Source organism: Schistocerca piceifrons, chromosome 1 (genome assembly GCF_021461385.2).
Source record: "Schistocerca piceifrons isolate TAMUIC-IGC-003096 chromosome 1, iqSchPice1.1, whole genome shotgun sequence".
Taxonomy (NCBI): domain Eukaryota; kingdom Metazoa; phylum Arthropoda; class Insecta; order Orthoptera; family Acrididae; genus Schistocerca; species Schistocerca piceifrons.
In genome coordinates, this window is record NC_060138.1 from 184,793,291 (window position 1) to 184,809,772 (window position 16,482).

Below are 16,482 nucleotides of genomic sequence, written 5' to 3' on the forward strand. Positions count from 1 at the left end.
CCACGCTTGGGCGACCCACGGCTACCTCTTGCACTGTGAAGACCCGCCTCACTGTCGATGCAGTGCCCGGTTGACAGTGTCCCATATTCTGGTGCAGTGTCCCACTTTGACTGCCCAGAAACGAAATCTTGGGTTACTGGACTCATTGCCTCTCATTTTATTTTACAATGCTTCATTGGCTGATTTAGTTTTATGTTTTATTCGTGGGTTTTATCATTTTATCTATGTTTTAGAGCATGTCCTTTGTGCTTCTGTGTCCTCCACCCTAGTGCTTTTAGGGTGGAGGTTTTAATGTGTTGCAGAGTGGCTGGCTTTTCCTTTTTATTCTCGTGGTCGGGCAGCCACTGTAAACTGGTTTCTTGTTTTACTATCTTCTGTTTCTAGCGTCTCTGTTGTTTTCTTGTCCTCTTTTGTTCCTTTTAGTGTTTGTTGCCTTTCCTTCGTTCTTATAGGTTTTCCTTTCTTTCTGTTTTGTGTTATATGTCAAGTCTGTTTTATTCTCACACTTGTGGCATTGTTTTATTAGGAACAAGGGACCGATGACCTCGTAGTTTGGTCCTTTCTCTCCTCTTTTAAACGAACCAACCATGCCATATTAGTTGTCTGATACAATAAAGAGGTAGCTCTAGAAGCTGTTTCTTTCTGGCAACAAAATAATGGGAAACACAGCCGTAACAATAGTACTAAAGACTGGAGCTACATCTTTCTTGCGTAGAACAAACAGGGATTTTTTAAAATGTAAGATACAGCATGTAACTCCAGAATCTCCTGGGAGTAACTACCTCCTTTTTGCAGGAAACACTTCAACTGTTAAAAAAGTGGAAACAGTGTGCAAAAATTTTTGCAATGAGCAATTGCTAAAGAGATGTCAGAGAAACTGAGTTATACTATCAGATTATTGCAGTATGCTAAGTAATACCTTAGCAATAATTTAAACCCTTCTGATTTGAGGTCTCAAACTTTAAATGAGAATCGCCTATTCTGTCAACAGTACTGACATGTAACCTAAATATTATTCACTTGTTGTGTCTACTTCATGATGTTACAATAATTTTGAGCACGAGTGTATAGGCCACATGCCTGTAGTTAATGAAGTTTATTTTTGTGGAAGAAATTCTGTTTTAAAATACAAATAGAAAAATCTGAAAAAGTTAGCAACAATTTGAAGGAAAACATCACTGCCTTTAAATAATAAGAGAGATGATGTATTTACTTACACTAACTAAAACAAAAAGCAGTAATGTGACTGATGGGAAGATGTAAAATACTCCTTTCCAAACTCATTAATTGGAAATACAGGGTGGTGCATGAAATGCGTTACCGTTTTGTTTTTGAATATAAACTTTATTGTCAATACAATCTGAAAGGAACATATACTACAATGAAGAGCTGTCCATGGAGATTTGTTCTAACTCAGCACATGCTCAATATGTCCACCATTTCATTTCATAACTTCCTTCAAACGAACACTGAAGTTAGTGATTACCCTACGGCACATGTCTTCCGTAATTTCACTGCAAGCTTGAAGAATAAGTCTTCTGAGCTCCATTAAATCACGTGGACGTTTCGGGAAAATTTTTCCCTTTAGGTACCCACAAAGAAAAAAAGTCACATGGATTGAGGTCTGGACTATTGGGGGGCCAATTTTGTCCGTCACTGAAGCGACCTGGAAACCTGAGTGAAATGATCCGCATGTCGAAATGCTCGTGTAAAATCTCCAACACAGTGTTTGCAGTATGTGGCCTTGCTCCATCTTGCACGAACCACTGTGTGTTGAAGGGCAAGGCAGTACCAAGAAGCTGTGGAATGAAGCTATTGCGAAGCATGCTCAAGTAACGCTCGCTGTTCACAGTTTCTTCAAAGAAAAAGGCTCCAATAATTCCATGACTGGCAATTGCTGTCCACGCTGTAATCCTCGGAGCATAATGTTGTCGTTCATGAAGCACTTGTGGGTTTTCAATGGCCCAAAAGCATACATTTTGTATATTAACCACACCATCTAAACGAAAATGCGCCTCATCTGAAAACCAAATGTTGTTGAGAGTTTCTTCCCTATCCTCTGCCCACTGAGTAAACAGTAGTCTCTGCTGCTTGTGTGCTTCAGTGAGCTTCTGTGCACAGGTTATCTTGTATGGGTACATATGGAGGTCACTTTTAAGAATGCATTGAACGGAGTGTCTGGATATTCCCAGTTGCACTGCTGCCTTTCTACGCGATTTCCCGGGACTTCTCTGTACAGCAACTCGTACCACTTCAATATTCTCCAGTGAACAAACAGGCTTAGGTCGACGTCGCTTCGCTTCCAATACTGTTCCTTCCTGTACAAATTTATCATACAACCTGTGGATGGTCTTCTTGCAAGGGACCCATCGTGTGTTAAACTGTTGTCGAAAACGCCTCTGAGTCACAACAAGGCTTTTCGTTTCATGAAAAAGTAACACAATTGCCGATCGTTGCTGTGTCGTCAGTCTTCCATTGTCAGCCATTGCTGCTTACTAGTCTCCTAGCGGCAGTATCGTTTATTACACGTCATTTCGTAACTCATTTGTTTTTCCAAGCTCTGCTGGTACTGCTGTAGAGATCCCAGCGGGATATCTAATGTGCGTCATAACTTGTGAAAGAAACAGTTGGTAACACATTTCATGTACCACCCTGTATATGGGTTTGGAAAAGGAATAAAGCAGTGACAGATGTAACAGCAACCCTCCAATTGTGTTGCACCATGCAGAACAATTTGACACACCGAAATAGTTCAAATTTTTATCATGCCCAGTGGCAGCTATATATTTTATGCTAATAACTTGTATTGAGCTCTTAAGTATAATTATATGTACTCATTTCATAGTTTTAAGTCAAACATTCTTGCAAAGGAAAGTAGTCACAGTAAGCCTTCAGTACTTCATTTACAAATCACAGTTCTGATCACCATACCCCATTCATTTAGGTGTGTAAGGGAAGTATTCTGAATAGAAACTTAGCCATTGACCATAAAATGTGAAATAGTGTAAATAATATACACTCATGTTGAGAAAAAACAGAACTGTACATTAGTATGTTCTGCAGAAATGATTAGCATTCAGTCACCACAGTTCAGCATTTGCACTGTTACCTAGTAGGCCCAGGGTGCGCCATGTTCCCTGATAACTGTTCTATGTGTGATGATGTCGACACTTACAAGCTACAAATGGTGTCCTGTGGTATAGACATCCATGCTGTATGCACCTGGTTTCAAAGTTCATCTGTGGTAGTTGGCCCTGGGTCATAACACTGCATCCATCATTTTACCATATTCCACACATTTTCGATTGGCGGCAAGTCTGGTGATGTGGCGAGCCAGAGTAAAAGACTGGCATCCTGTGACACCAAGAAAATATGTGTTTGTGCACCAACATGTGGGTGCGCATTGTCTTTCTGAAAAATGGCTTTGGGGTGTGGTGCAGAAAGGGTATGGCTAAGGGTCACAGGATGTTATTCTTGTAGGTCACACTGGTCATAGTGCCCTGGACACCCACCAACTGTGATTTCTGGTTGTACACAATAGCACTCAACACTAAAAGGCCCAGAGTCATTGCTGTATGTCTTATGCGAATGCACTCACAGGATGCCATTATCCTTGTCTGCGGTGAACCAAAATGTGGCCATCATTTTCAAACAGAACCTGGATTCATCCAGAAACCCTATATAATGCCATTCCTGTTTCTAGTGACATTGTTCCATACTCCATTGCCATGTGGCATGTTTCTGTACCCTTGTCAAAGGTAGGTGGAGAAGTGGACGACAAGCACATAATCATGCCATAGGGAACGGTGACTGACCATCACCCTGATAGTGTAAAATCTGTTACACTATTCCGCTTTTGCGTCAGAGCTGAGGAGGACACAGATTGGCCCTGTTACACCATTCGGGTGATGTGTCGATCTTCACTGGGGTGGTGTGGTGGTGGGACCTGACCAACTCTGTTCATTTTTGTGACCTTCCATGAACTATTCTGCACACACCCGTTCGCTGCCAAAACACTCCATCCCATACAAGCAGCCCTTCCCTGCTTAGATGCATCACTCACTGATTTGACGGTATGGTTTGTGCATATGCCTGTAAGATGTCCTGCATGTCTTCTCCAGTCACACTGATCCATTACCTTTGGTTTATAGTGACAATGAGAGTCGCAGGCACATTTTACCAGTAGGTGCTGTTGCATCGTGATATTGACGTTGACCTTGAACCCATGGGCTACCATTCTTCAAATGTAATCATTTCTGCATAACATATTATGTACATTTCCTGTGAACGTGAACATCCTATCTCCTGTCATTGAGGGTGTACTGCTTTTTCTGAACATGAGTTTAATTTGCTACACAGAATATTTGGGTTTCCATTAAGCCTAAGGACTGACGGTGAAAAACTGTTTACCTTCATTTACTTTTTAGCCAAAGTAGATAATGGCTGTATAGAAAGTGAAATATGGACAAAGAATTTTGTGAATGGTAGTAAAATAATAGGTCATAATATATAAGTTTCCTGTTTCTTTAAAGACTGGACAATTTATGTGTGTTTTTATTTATTTCTCTTTTTTTGTAGACATCATAGTGCCACTGAAAATCGGAGCAGTTCAGTTGAATCTGAAGACGAAATAGATGCTCCAATCCTGATGCGAACAATATCAATGGACACTGAAGCAACAGATGATGTTATTAGCAATATTTCTTATGCCAGTAGTTCATCACTAGAATCAAATAAAAAAGCTTCATTTCAGGTATGACAAAAATCTATTGTAAAATGCAAAGCTTTTTTTTTATTTTTATTTAAATTGCTGCAGTCAAATGAAGATATTTATAGCCTTATCACAGAGTGGTAGCAGCAAGAAAAATAGTCTGCAAAACGGTAACATTTAGAACTAGAAATTTCTTCATCTGACAAAGAGAATGGAAAATATTGGAAACAAGACTTTACAGGGGTTCAATTAAGATTTTCGGATAGGATGTTAGGTGAAAGTAGACACAAGTGGCCTAAATAAGAAGGAAATAAAAAATACATTTTTTAATTTTTAATTGATTTTTGTATCTTTTATTTTATTTTCCCCAATACATGCAACAGTGGAATACTGCTCTTTTCTTTCATATTTATTGCTGTCTTTGCTATCTAATATATCAGTGGAAATTTTTAACATTTGCTTCACTCATTCATTATTGAGATTTCCTGTGTTATAACTTATCCACTTTACCTACTTTTAGTTTTCGCAGCTGCTTTTGTTATACAAAATAAAGAAAAAGAAAGTAATTCATCAATGAGGTCCATATTCACTTTGTTGCTCATCAAATTTCAGAGATGAAGCAAATGTGGTGAATATGTGACATTCAGGTCTTCATTTATGTTAGTAAATCAGTTTATCTATAGGGAGCCACACAAAATGTTACTTACATGCCAGAAGAACAATGGGGAGAAAATAGTATTATAAGGGGTCTGTAAGCTTCATTTGCATATCTAGTTTCATGAACAGTTAGGGTAAATTAAGCTGAACCAATTGGCCATCTGGTGCTGGAGTGTTAATAAGTATGGTAGGAACACAACCAAACCTATACTGAATTTTTTTCCTGTACATTTTACTATAGTACTCTAACTGGAAATCATCTGACAAGGCAATTCCATTGTCTTTGTTTTCTGAGCCTCATCACACATTCTGTGACTAGTACTGTTCCCATCAGTTCATTGTGAATAAGAGGGCCGTCAGTAGTGTTCCGACATGTATTTTTTGAATCTTAATTTTTGAAACAAGATTGCTTAAATTTCTGTTTACAGTACACTACTATTTGGCATTGTGGCATAACTTACATAATCTTTGTTTTGCAGGAAGCAAATAAAGCTGAAGCTGAGAGGATGACCATGTATCGGTGTATAATATCGAGTATCATAGAAAGCGAAACGATATACCTGGAATGTTTGAATGTTATGCTACAGGTTAGTTCTGAAAGTGTTTCCATAAAATTATTATTATTATTATTATTATTGTTGTTGTTGTTGTTATTGTTATTTTGCCTCCATAACTACTTGATTTAAATGTTTACCTATTTCGCTACTGATGTGTTATTTCTTCATTTTTCAGTACATGAAAGCCATCAAAGCAACACTGACAACGTCACAGCCAGTCATATCAGAAGAAGAATTCAACACCATTTTTTACAAGGTTCCAGATTTACACAGCCTTCACAGCAGATTTCTGGAAGGGCTTAAAAGACGTACTCAGAACTGGGATGGAAGGCTTACCATTGGTGATCATTTTCGAATCATGGTAATCTTGAAGTGAAGCAGAACTTGTAATAATATTTTAAATGGACATGCTTCCAGTTCCTGGTTCTTAATTGAGCTGTCACTTCTACATCCCATTTACTTTTCAATTTTGTGGACTTGCTTGATCAACATCTAGCCACTTGTGTGCAAACTGTCTTCTGCTTAAGTTTCCTTTCAAAACTCTAAATATGTATCTTTAAGAACATGTAATTACTCATGAAATAGACTTTAAAAAATATACATATTTGGAAACAAAAAGTTGCTAATAATGTTTTTATTCACAGGCAAGCAACATCAATATATATGGTGCTTTCCTGCACAATTATGTTCGAGCTACTGAAACAGTGAAGAAATGCAGTAGTAATAATCAACAATTTGGAGAAATAACACGTGACATTCGTCTTAAATCTCTTAATGGCCAGAGTTTGTCATTAGAGGATCTCTTACACAAGCCAGTAGCACGTGTTCAGAAGAATGCACTAGTGCTTCATGTGAGTTTTCTCTATACATATTTGAGTAAACAGACACATAATTGACAAGTCAACAAATGCATTTCACATTTCTTACCAGGATTTGCTGAGGTATACTCCAGAATCCCATCCGGATCACAAAACTTTAACTGATGCGCTGAAGATGACACAGAATTTCTTAGATGAATTCAACATGATCCAGACAAAAACAATGTTTCCAGTAAGTATGCATGCTAGGATTTTTTTTTTCCAGATTAAATGTTATTCCTCTCAGGCATGTTTGCTTTAAATAAACTTTATTATTGTGCATTGTGTTTACATTGTCTAAATATCAGGATTTGTAATTGTTCTAGTCAGCTGACAGAGCCCAGAGACGGCTTGTGAAAAATTCCTTTATAGTGGAACTTTCGGATGGCCAGCGCAAATTACGCCATTTGTTCCTCTTCAATGATGTTCTAGCCTGTGCCAAGTACAAGGTATGATTCCGTTACAAATGTATGAAAAGCAGGATAGTGCAATTGTTACCAAGAGCAGTAAGAGGCAGCATTAGACTTTTCAATTTTTAATCTCCTATAATTTGAAATAGTCATTAATTGTGCAACTAGAACAAAGCCTTCTGGTTGAGATATGAAAGTATCTGAATAAAATCTTCTCAGTTTTTAAGCTGCGTCAACTCCAATAAATTCTCGAGCTTTCGATGGCTAGCTCCGCTATTGTCGTCAGAAGTAAAACTATAATGACGGCCAGGACTGGCACTATTTCCCACTTATATACTTATGATTACAGCTGCTGGCACCATTCAGATAGGGCCAAAATGACGTGTGCCCGGAAGGCGAGTTGGACAGCTCATGAAAACCAAGAAGGTTTTATTCAGTTGTGCCACCACAAAAGACTCTGATGACATGTATGAAAGTATCATCTGTGCTTCACAGTGGTTTATAGCTTTTATCATATGAGATTTCTTAAGGCTTCTTGGAGTTTATTTGAGATTCTTTAATGTTTAATTTAACTCCTTTTGTTTTTTAATCAACTCACACGAAATAAATGTCATGCTACAGACAGAAATCAAACAATGGCAAATCCAGGATGGAATGTAAAAATATTATGAAAAGGAAAGTTGCTACTCACCATGTAGCATAGATGCTGAGTTGCAGATAGGCGCAACAAAAAGACTGTCACAAATAAAGCTTTCGGCCAGCAAGTCCTTCGTCGGAAATAGATCTCCCCCCCCCCCTTTAACACACACACACACACACACACACACACACACAAATGCAAATGTAACTCACACATGACTGCAGTCTCAGGCAACTGAAACCACACTGGTGGTGAGTTGTGTGTGTGTGTGTGTGTGTGTGTGTGTGTGTGTGTGTGTGTGTGTCGTCTATTTTAGACGAAGGCATTGCTGGCCGAAAGTGTTAATTTGTGACAATCTTTTTGTTGTGCCTATCTGCGACTCTGCATCTCCACTATATGGTGAGTAGCAACTTTTCTTTTCATAATATTGTCACACCACAGACAAATTGATGTAGGTCTACTATTAAATGAACAAGTATTCATTGGTTGTTTTCACTTAATATGAATTCTAAATATAAGGATATTAATTAGAGAAGGTGCAGCCACAAGGAAAATAATCCAAATACTGAAATAGTGTTTCAGGATTTATAATTTTCATCACATATGCAGGTTAAGTCTGTGGCACAAGCCCATGGCCAGGGAGTTGGTCTGTAAGAGTGCAGCCTTTCTTCACTGCGGCAGTAGGAGGGGGAGGGTAGTGGTCTCATTGCCCCGATCACTTTTTATCATCCGTAAAGATCACCTCTACTGATTTGATAGTGAGCTGAGTTTACATGGAGCCATCCTGGAGGGACTGGAGCAAGGAAATAGCCCCACCCATACCCAGAAATGATTCTGAAATGTCCGGCCAGTGTTCTACCAGCTAGACCACCGAGCCACTCGTATCATCACTTACCTTAAAGACCAACATTCAGAAGAGAAACTTTTGCAATACGAGTAGTTTACATAAGCACATTTTATTCGTAAGTACAGCAAGCGTACCCGATACTCCATGGATGATCCAAAATCCACATGAATCTCACCAGAAACTTCTGTTTAATGTATTTACAAAACATGCTACATGTCACATTTGGAAGATACTGCATTATGCATTAGACACATGAAACAATGGGTTGGAAATTGTTTAAGCAGTAATCTAAATCTTGCATGTTACCATGCCTTCCACCTTTAAGCTCTGATGTTTTCAAATCTTGTCTGATGCAGTCCCCAACAATCAGTCTTTCCTTCTCATCCCATCTGGCAAATCTCCCCTGGCCCACAGCTCTGGCTGACTTTCCCGAAATAAACTCATTTTCCTTGACATCTCCAGTCCTTTCCCTTCACCCCTCGTCCTTTCCCTTCAACCCTTCTGCCAGAAGGAGGAGCGTCTTAGCTCCTAAATCTTGCCTAATTAAAATCTTTTATGTGTCTTCTGCCGCGGCTTGGTAAGTAGATTTTTTTATCTATCCAGTTAAAATATTTTGTCAAAAATTGATTGAAAAGGATAAACACCATATAGCAGAGATGTTGAGTCACATGTCTGGCCTTGACAGTTGGAGACAGTGGTCGTGTGTGTGTGTGTGTGTGTGTGTGTGTGTGTGTGTGTGTTGTTTAATTGGGAAGAATACTTTAGTGGCCAAAAGCTTACTTGTTTGACTGTCTTTTTGTTATGCCTATCTGCAACTGAACATCTCCACTACACATTGAGTAGCAATCTATCCTTTTCATAATATTGTCACTGTGATGAAAGTAAGATTTGTAGTTTTCATATGTAATAAGTATCTTCTGAGAATCATATTCTTTCTGGCAAACGTTAACATTGTTGTTGCGTATTAAGAAAATGAAATGCCTGAAAGTAAAGAACCAAAACCAAAACGATTAAGTTTGGTAGAAAGTACAAAGAAAACACTGCCAGCAGGGTGTGGTCAGGCATGGCAGGATGCCGATACAGAGTTCACATGAAAAAGCCAGTAGGCAGGGCACAGCAAGTCATTGGTGGTGAGAGTAGTGGTCAGACAAGACCTCACAGGATAGTGGCATTGAAAGAGTGACATGGTTTGCAGTGTGGTACAAAAGGTGGAGGCAGAGGCACCTGACAAGGAGTTACAGTTCAGACAGTCATCCAAGAGGAACCTCCATGCTACCCAGACCCAGGACGTCGATGTACAGTATTAGCTCTGGTTCTGATTGCTTTCATGGTAGCCACATACCTCCCTCCAAGGAAACTTGATAGCCAGAAATTGTGTCGTTAATTCACTTTCTGCTGTGGCGAGCATTAAATATTGCTGTTGTTAAGTCGTGCCTTTTGTTTGTATATTTCCTGACTGTTTTGCACAATTCTTTCAAAACATTCAGTTAGCCATATAATGTTCGCAAACTTCCTCAGTCATTAAGTGCTAAAAAGACTTGCTGGATGCGATATTTTTTCAAACCTGTAAGAAAGTCAATACTCCCTATCCCAAATAGTCTCAACCATACAGTTTTCACTAGCCCATAAAAGTCATACCACATCCTGCTTGGATTTTGTCATACTGTTGGGTTCCGTACGTTAATGAATGAATCATGTTTCCGACCAGAAACCCCATGGCTATTGGTTTACAAACTTTCAACTTTCCATATTATTTGCTGTGAAGATCCGTGGATGACAAACCACACAACATTGGGGCTGAAGGGGGGAGGAGAACAACTCAGTACATGTGAGCAGCCAGTGTAGAGCTGTCCATACAAAAATGTGGTGTGCCTAGACGAATACCTACTACTTTTAACGTTTGTCCCTGACTTTTATCTATAGTGATCGAGAAGACCACTTTCAGATGAAACTTCAATGATTTGAACTAGAAAGGCAAGTTTCTTGGGATGATACAAATTTGTGGTATCAGTACTATTTCTCCATTGACTCGGTGGTGATGGTGGCCTGCATGATATGCATTCTCAGTTCCATGATGTGTAACCTGATGCCACTGCACAATCTTCTCGCATCCAGATTACATATCAGTAGGACAGGTACAATCTCCTTCAGCTCCAACTTTTGGGACAGTTTCCCACTGATTCATTCTTCGACACCAGTATCTCTACACTAAACTTAATGGATTCATTTGATCGTTGACGTTCATGGATGGCTGTCAAGTTACATTACCTATCCCACATAAACGGTAGTTGCGGTGACCATCTCATGGATACAGTGATTCTTTATATATTTATTTTCAGAATGAAAGATAGCTTGTGTGTTAATTCAGGGTATAAACTATCTTTATTCTGTCCAGCTATTTCATACTCATGCACAAACTTTCACATTTCTAATATATATGGGATATTGATTATTTTTTACAATAGCAGTTGTATGTACATTGTAACATATGCTAAAGAGTTGGATTTTTGGAACCATTAGCTGAAAGTATTTTATTAAAATGTTCTTTAAAAATAAGCTAGCTTTTTCTCATTGTAAATTACCTTTTTCCCTGTGTGTAAGTGTGTGCAATGCTTCAAGCAAAAACTGTGCTTAGCTAAATTGTAGGTTAGATCAATCTCATAATGCAGATTTATATTTACTGTGGTTCCCTTAGGTCACTTTTATCAAATGTGTGAATGGTTTGTTTTAAAGAATTCATGCATGACTCAGTGCAGCATCCTTGCCCTCATTAATTACTAATCAGTGTAATCACCTCAACATATCAAACTTAAATATTTCTATCTTTTCATTAACATGCAGAACTGACTGCCCTGTCCCTGCGCCCCTTTTCTCATTCCCCTCCCCACCCATGAGTATTATGGTTGAATATCTGTCTGTAAAAGCTGAGACCTTGTGTCTGTAGCAGTATCTCTGATAAACTTTACAGTTTTTCTCGTCATTATTGAGTAAACATAGTGTGAGGAGAATGAGAAGACCGGCGGAGGTTCAAGTCCTCCCTCAGCCATGAGTGTGTATGTTTGTCTTTAGGATAATTTAGGTTAAGTAGTGTGTAAGCTTAGGGACTGATGGCCTTAGCAGTTAAGTCCCATAAGATTTCACACACATTTGAACATTTTTTTTTTAGAAGAAATTCATTGTACATTGTTCTCTGGTACCTTCTGTTTCACCAACATCCTTTTGCAAGACTCTGCTATTCACTTCATGTCAATCTATGCACACCAGAGCACCGTGTCAATATGTCCCAAGAACCCACACGTGAAAAAGTGATTTTTCAGTGGTTCGTATTTCAAGCTCTATTCATCAAGGAGGTAAAGGGTCAAGTGATTTGGATAGCCCTTGGCCTAACAACCACTTGTATACCTGTAGGAAGAACGCGCATACAGTAGCTATACTACAATACGGGGTCAAATTTTAAACTTTACACACTTCTGCCACACCTGGCAAACTGAGCAAATCAGTTAGTTCTTTTGCATTAGGTATGGTTAGGGTGGACCGTGAGTGGCTTATAATAGCACCATTTGATCATAGTCAGTTCCTGAAAAAGCTCCCAAAAACCCATGATTTTTTGGTATGAAAAATATCAATTGTGGAATGGCCACTTCATTAATTTCTGTTCATGGTAAATCATTTGAAATTTTTACCACATGCTCTTAAGATGTTGATCTCAGAACTGTGAAACTTTATTCAGTATCGTTATCCGTTAACAAGATCCAGCAGTTCAGAGTTACCGTACTTTTGCCATCATATCTGGTGTGAGCTGTAAATGTAGTTTTAACTCAGTAGTAAACTCCTGGCAAGGATTCTAGGATCATCACAAAGGTTGTGAAGTTACCAGACTATGTTTTTAATCAGCATTTTATTATCAATAAAACTTTGACGTGCTGTCTCTGTATAATGATCACTCCAGGCCTATACATGTATACTCAGAGCGGTACTGCAGTAACAAAAGAGGTAGGAAGGGTCAGAACATGCCTGAAAGGCACTTAAAGCGACTGTCAAAAATTATGGAAAACTGGGAAGATGCATCTTCAGTTAAATAATTCTAATAACATTTTTACTCTTTCAAGAAACAAATCGTAAGCTGGGCATTTTCGTTAGTCTATGATGGATGAGGATAGTATCCAGAAAAAATGTAAAGCGAACAATTTTGTGTCACTCTTATATTACATGTACTTATTTGTTGTTTATTTGTATCAAAGTACATAGTGCCCAAAATCCAAATTCCAGTTTCAGAATACTGGAGAAAGAGAACCACTGCCCAGAGTGACATCAAATTTGAACAGCATATTATTGACACAAGGGGAAACATCATGAGGGAGGGATTAACAACAGTTTCACCAGTAGATGGCGCTGTAAGCATCTTGGCATAAATGGGGCCAGCTACTAATGACAGATGAATCACCCATCCGTACTGTTCATGGTGCATTACTGCACAAGTTTGGAAGTCAACAATTGTGGCATTGTTAGTTAGGTGATAAGCCTATCACCACGGCAATGTCATGCCACATAGGATAAAAAAAAATCTGTTTTAAATTGTCCTGATGCCAAAAATGCACAAAAAGCAAAATGGCATCAGTTTTGATTTTCCTGACGCCAAAAACAGAATAAAAAAATGACTTTGGTTTTTAATTGTCATGGGGCCAAAAACTGCATAGAAAACAAAATGAGAACGGTTTCTAATTGTCCTGAGACAGGTGCAAGCCTTGTTCAATATATAGTGATATACTGTCCATCGTTTTCTGCCACAAGGTGAAATCAAGAAAGAGCATGTTCCGCAACAGATCAGAGTGTTTAGGGGTCATGTTCAGAATACATTGCACAATGTGTGTCTCCAGTTCAGCTATGTTTGTAATTGGAGCACTGAACACAACATTTTTCAGATAGCCCAACAGCCAAAAGTCGCACAGCTTAAGACTGAGAAATCTTGATGGCCGAACTTTAGGGAAATACAGCTGATAATTATAGCATTTTCAAAATGCCTGTGCAGCAGCTGCTTCAATGGCTGTGCAATGTGCAGAGGTGTACCATCTTGTGTAAAAATGTTCCTAATGGCACATCTACACTGTTGAAGGGTTGTGATATGTTGGTGTGCAAAAGACTGTCATAGCATTTCCCAGTGACAGTACAGGTAACAGGAACCACGGGTCTCATCTTCTCGGCAAAATATGGCCCTGTGATAAACAATGCCATCAACTCACACCTCACCATCATCTTTGCAGAATGAATTGGTACCAGTTGTCGTAGGTTGTCTTCGAAAAATGAGCAGCATAGAGAGAGCAGTGATGACTTTTTCTGCAGGACTTGACCCTCACTTTACAGGACAATGCTCAAGCATGTACAGTGCAAGCTGTTATAGATTTTTTTGATTAATGGTGCTGCTAAGTGCTATACCACCTACTGCACTCTGTTGACTTAAGCCTTCGTGAGTTCAACTTGATTTCTAAACTGAAGGAAAGACTTCACGGCATTCGCTTCAGAACTGCTACAAATTCGTCAGTCAATAGACTGCACTGCTTGAACTGTCAACACAGCTGGCACTGCTAAGAGTATCCTACGACCTCCACATAAACTTTGAAACATATTTATTTTTTACAAGCTGTAAATAAATAGTTGCCACTATTAAAGTTCCAACCCTTGTATAAATGTGGCGAAGTATGTAAGTAGATGGTTCAAACTTGTTTGATGTGTAGAAATCGTTTTATGTAAGCAACACACCATCAGCAGCAGGGAAGAGAAGGGAACCAGTGGAAAAATACCCATGTCATAGCACAAAAAAGGCAAAGATGTTCCTCTTTAAAAGACTCTGACAAAAAGTGAGGAGCAGGCTGCCTTAATCCTCATTCTGCCGTCCTCACCAAAGTTTTGACTTGCATACATATTCATACTTTCTTTGTGCTGAAAGAGAGCAAGAGTGGAAGAGAGAGGAGACAGTGCCATTGGAAGAGAGAGTGGTGGTGGTAGAGAGAAAGTGGCAAGTAATGAGAAAGAGAGATGGTTGGAGATAGAAGCAGTGGGGCCAAAAGAGAGATGAGACTGTGGAAATGAAAAATACAGATGAACAGAGACTGTACATAGGCTTGGGGGATCTGGAATCTGGACCATAACAGACTTGTGAACTATAACACAAGGCCTTTTGTTCCAATGATATTTGGACACACACTGTATTCTCATCAATTTAGTCTTTCCTACGTTGATATGCATTCCATTCTCTCTTTCCCAATTTTATGATCCTCCCCATTATAAACTTTGTCTTTCTCCGACTCAGTCAGCACTGGTTAGTCATCTGTGTACTTCGTTCTCTTTACCCTTTCTCCTACTATTGTGCCTCTTGCTTTATGTTATGTGTTATCTTCTTAATTTCTCAGCGTGAATACTGACAGTGTTGGTGACATCAACACTTTTCCAACACTTCTTTTCTTCCAGTACACGTCTCGTCCATTTCCTCATTGCCAATATGCTCTACCATTTTTTGCTTTATAAAGAGTTACATTATTGATGTTGTGTCTTTACAGTCCACATGAATACCTTTTCCCAATTAACAAAACAGATGTCCATGTACCCTTTACCTTTCAACATTCTGTGACCTGTCCTCAAATATCCAGTATCATCTTGTTTTCCTTTTTCTTTCCTGACTCCAAATTGAACATCTACATTTTCTGAATAAAAGGCAACACACTGCCTTTGCAATTAATTTTTGGGATATCTTTCGCATTCTTTGACTTGTTTCTTCAGTGCAGTGACTATCATAGTTTTAACTAAATCACATCAAATAAATGTATAAAATTCCATTTGAAGAACATTTTGTTTATGATGATAAATAACCTATACTTTTGTTGACACTGCAAATGACATTTGTTTGAATCGACTCTATTTACACATTAGTAAACAGAAACTACAAACAATTAGAACACCAGAGGAAATGTGGCTGATAACTCCTAGAAAATAAGTCCGGTAAATATGTTGTGAGCAGTAATGGTAACAGTAAGAATCACTTGAGAAACACCTGAAGCTAGTTTCATGCCTGATTATTTTTGAGAACAGTATAGTTCTACTGACTAGGAAGTTTCCAGTCAAATCATAAAGCTGATCCAGTATTCCATAATCTTGTATTTTGTTTACTAGGAGATAGTAAAGAATTGTATTGCCTTCTGGAAGTTCATAAACATAACATTAACCAGTGCAGCAATTTTACTTTCTTCTAGATTTCATGGTCAAATAGAGCAAACCTAGTTGAAACTCCTCGCAGAATTCATGTTGATGTCCATCAAGGAATTTTTTGGTCCCAAAAAAGATTGTAATAAGTGAGCGTACAATTAGTTAGATAATTTTACAACAGATTAATGTCAATATAATGCATTTGTCCAACAACCTTTCTCAGAAACTGGAATGACCTGCGCTTTTATCCAATTGATTTTAACATTTTGTTACTCTTCCAATCTCAAATAAAGTGCTGCTAGAAGGGAAAGGAGTTACTTTGCATAATGTATATAGAATGTTAGAGATATGTCATCAGGTTCAGGTCTAGGTACCTGTCCACTGAGGAATGATTTTTGTTATTGCAGAATCATGTTCATGATCCTGAAATCACCAGAGGGTGTTCGTAGTATGTGGAGTGATTCAGTGAAAAAGAATGTTTTGTATGTTATCTTGTGCAGATTGTGTGGGTAAAAATTAAAAAAATTGTACAAGTGGGACCAGATGAATGAGGCGGTGCGGTTGTTAACATACTATTTAATATAATACACCACATATTCAGAAGAA

At 38.6% G+C, this 16,482-nt stretch overlaps 1 protein-coding gene across 1 annotated transcript in view; it reads left to right on the forward strand.

Annotated features, from left to right (window-relative positions):
- Positions 1 to 16,482, forward strand: part of LOC124789340 (active breakpoint cluster region-related protein) — a 134,977-nt gene that overhangs the window by 41,981 nt on the left and 76,514 nt on the right. The window contains exons 3-8 of the mRNA XM_047256665.1: positions 4,579 to 4,753; positions 5,848 to 5,955; positions 6,101 to 6,286; positions 6,570 to 6,776; positions 6,856 to 6,975; positions 7,109 to 7,231. Coding sequence (XP_047112621.1) covers positions 4,579 to 4,753; positions 5,848 to 5,955; positions 6,101 to 6,286; positions 6,570 to 6,776; positions 6,856 to 6,975; positions 7,109 to 7,231 — 919 coding nt within the window. The remainder of the gene's footprint in view (positions 1 to 4,578; positions 4,754 to 5,847; positions 5,956 to 6,100; positions 6,287 to 6,569; positions 6,777 to 6,855; positions 6,976 to 7,108; positions 7,232 to 16,482) is intronic.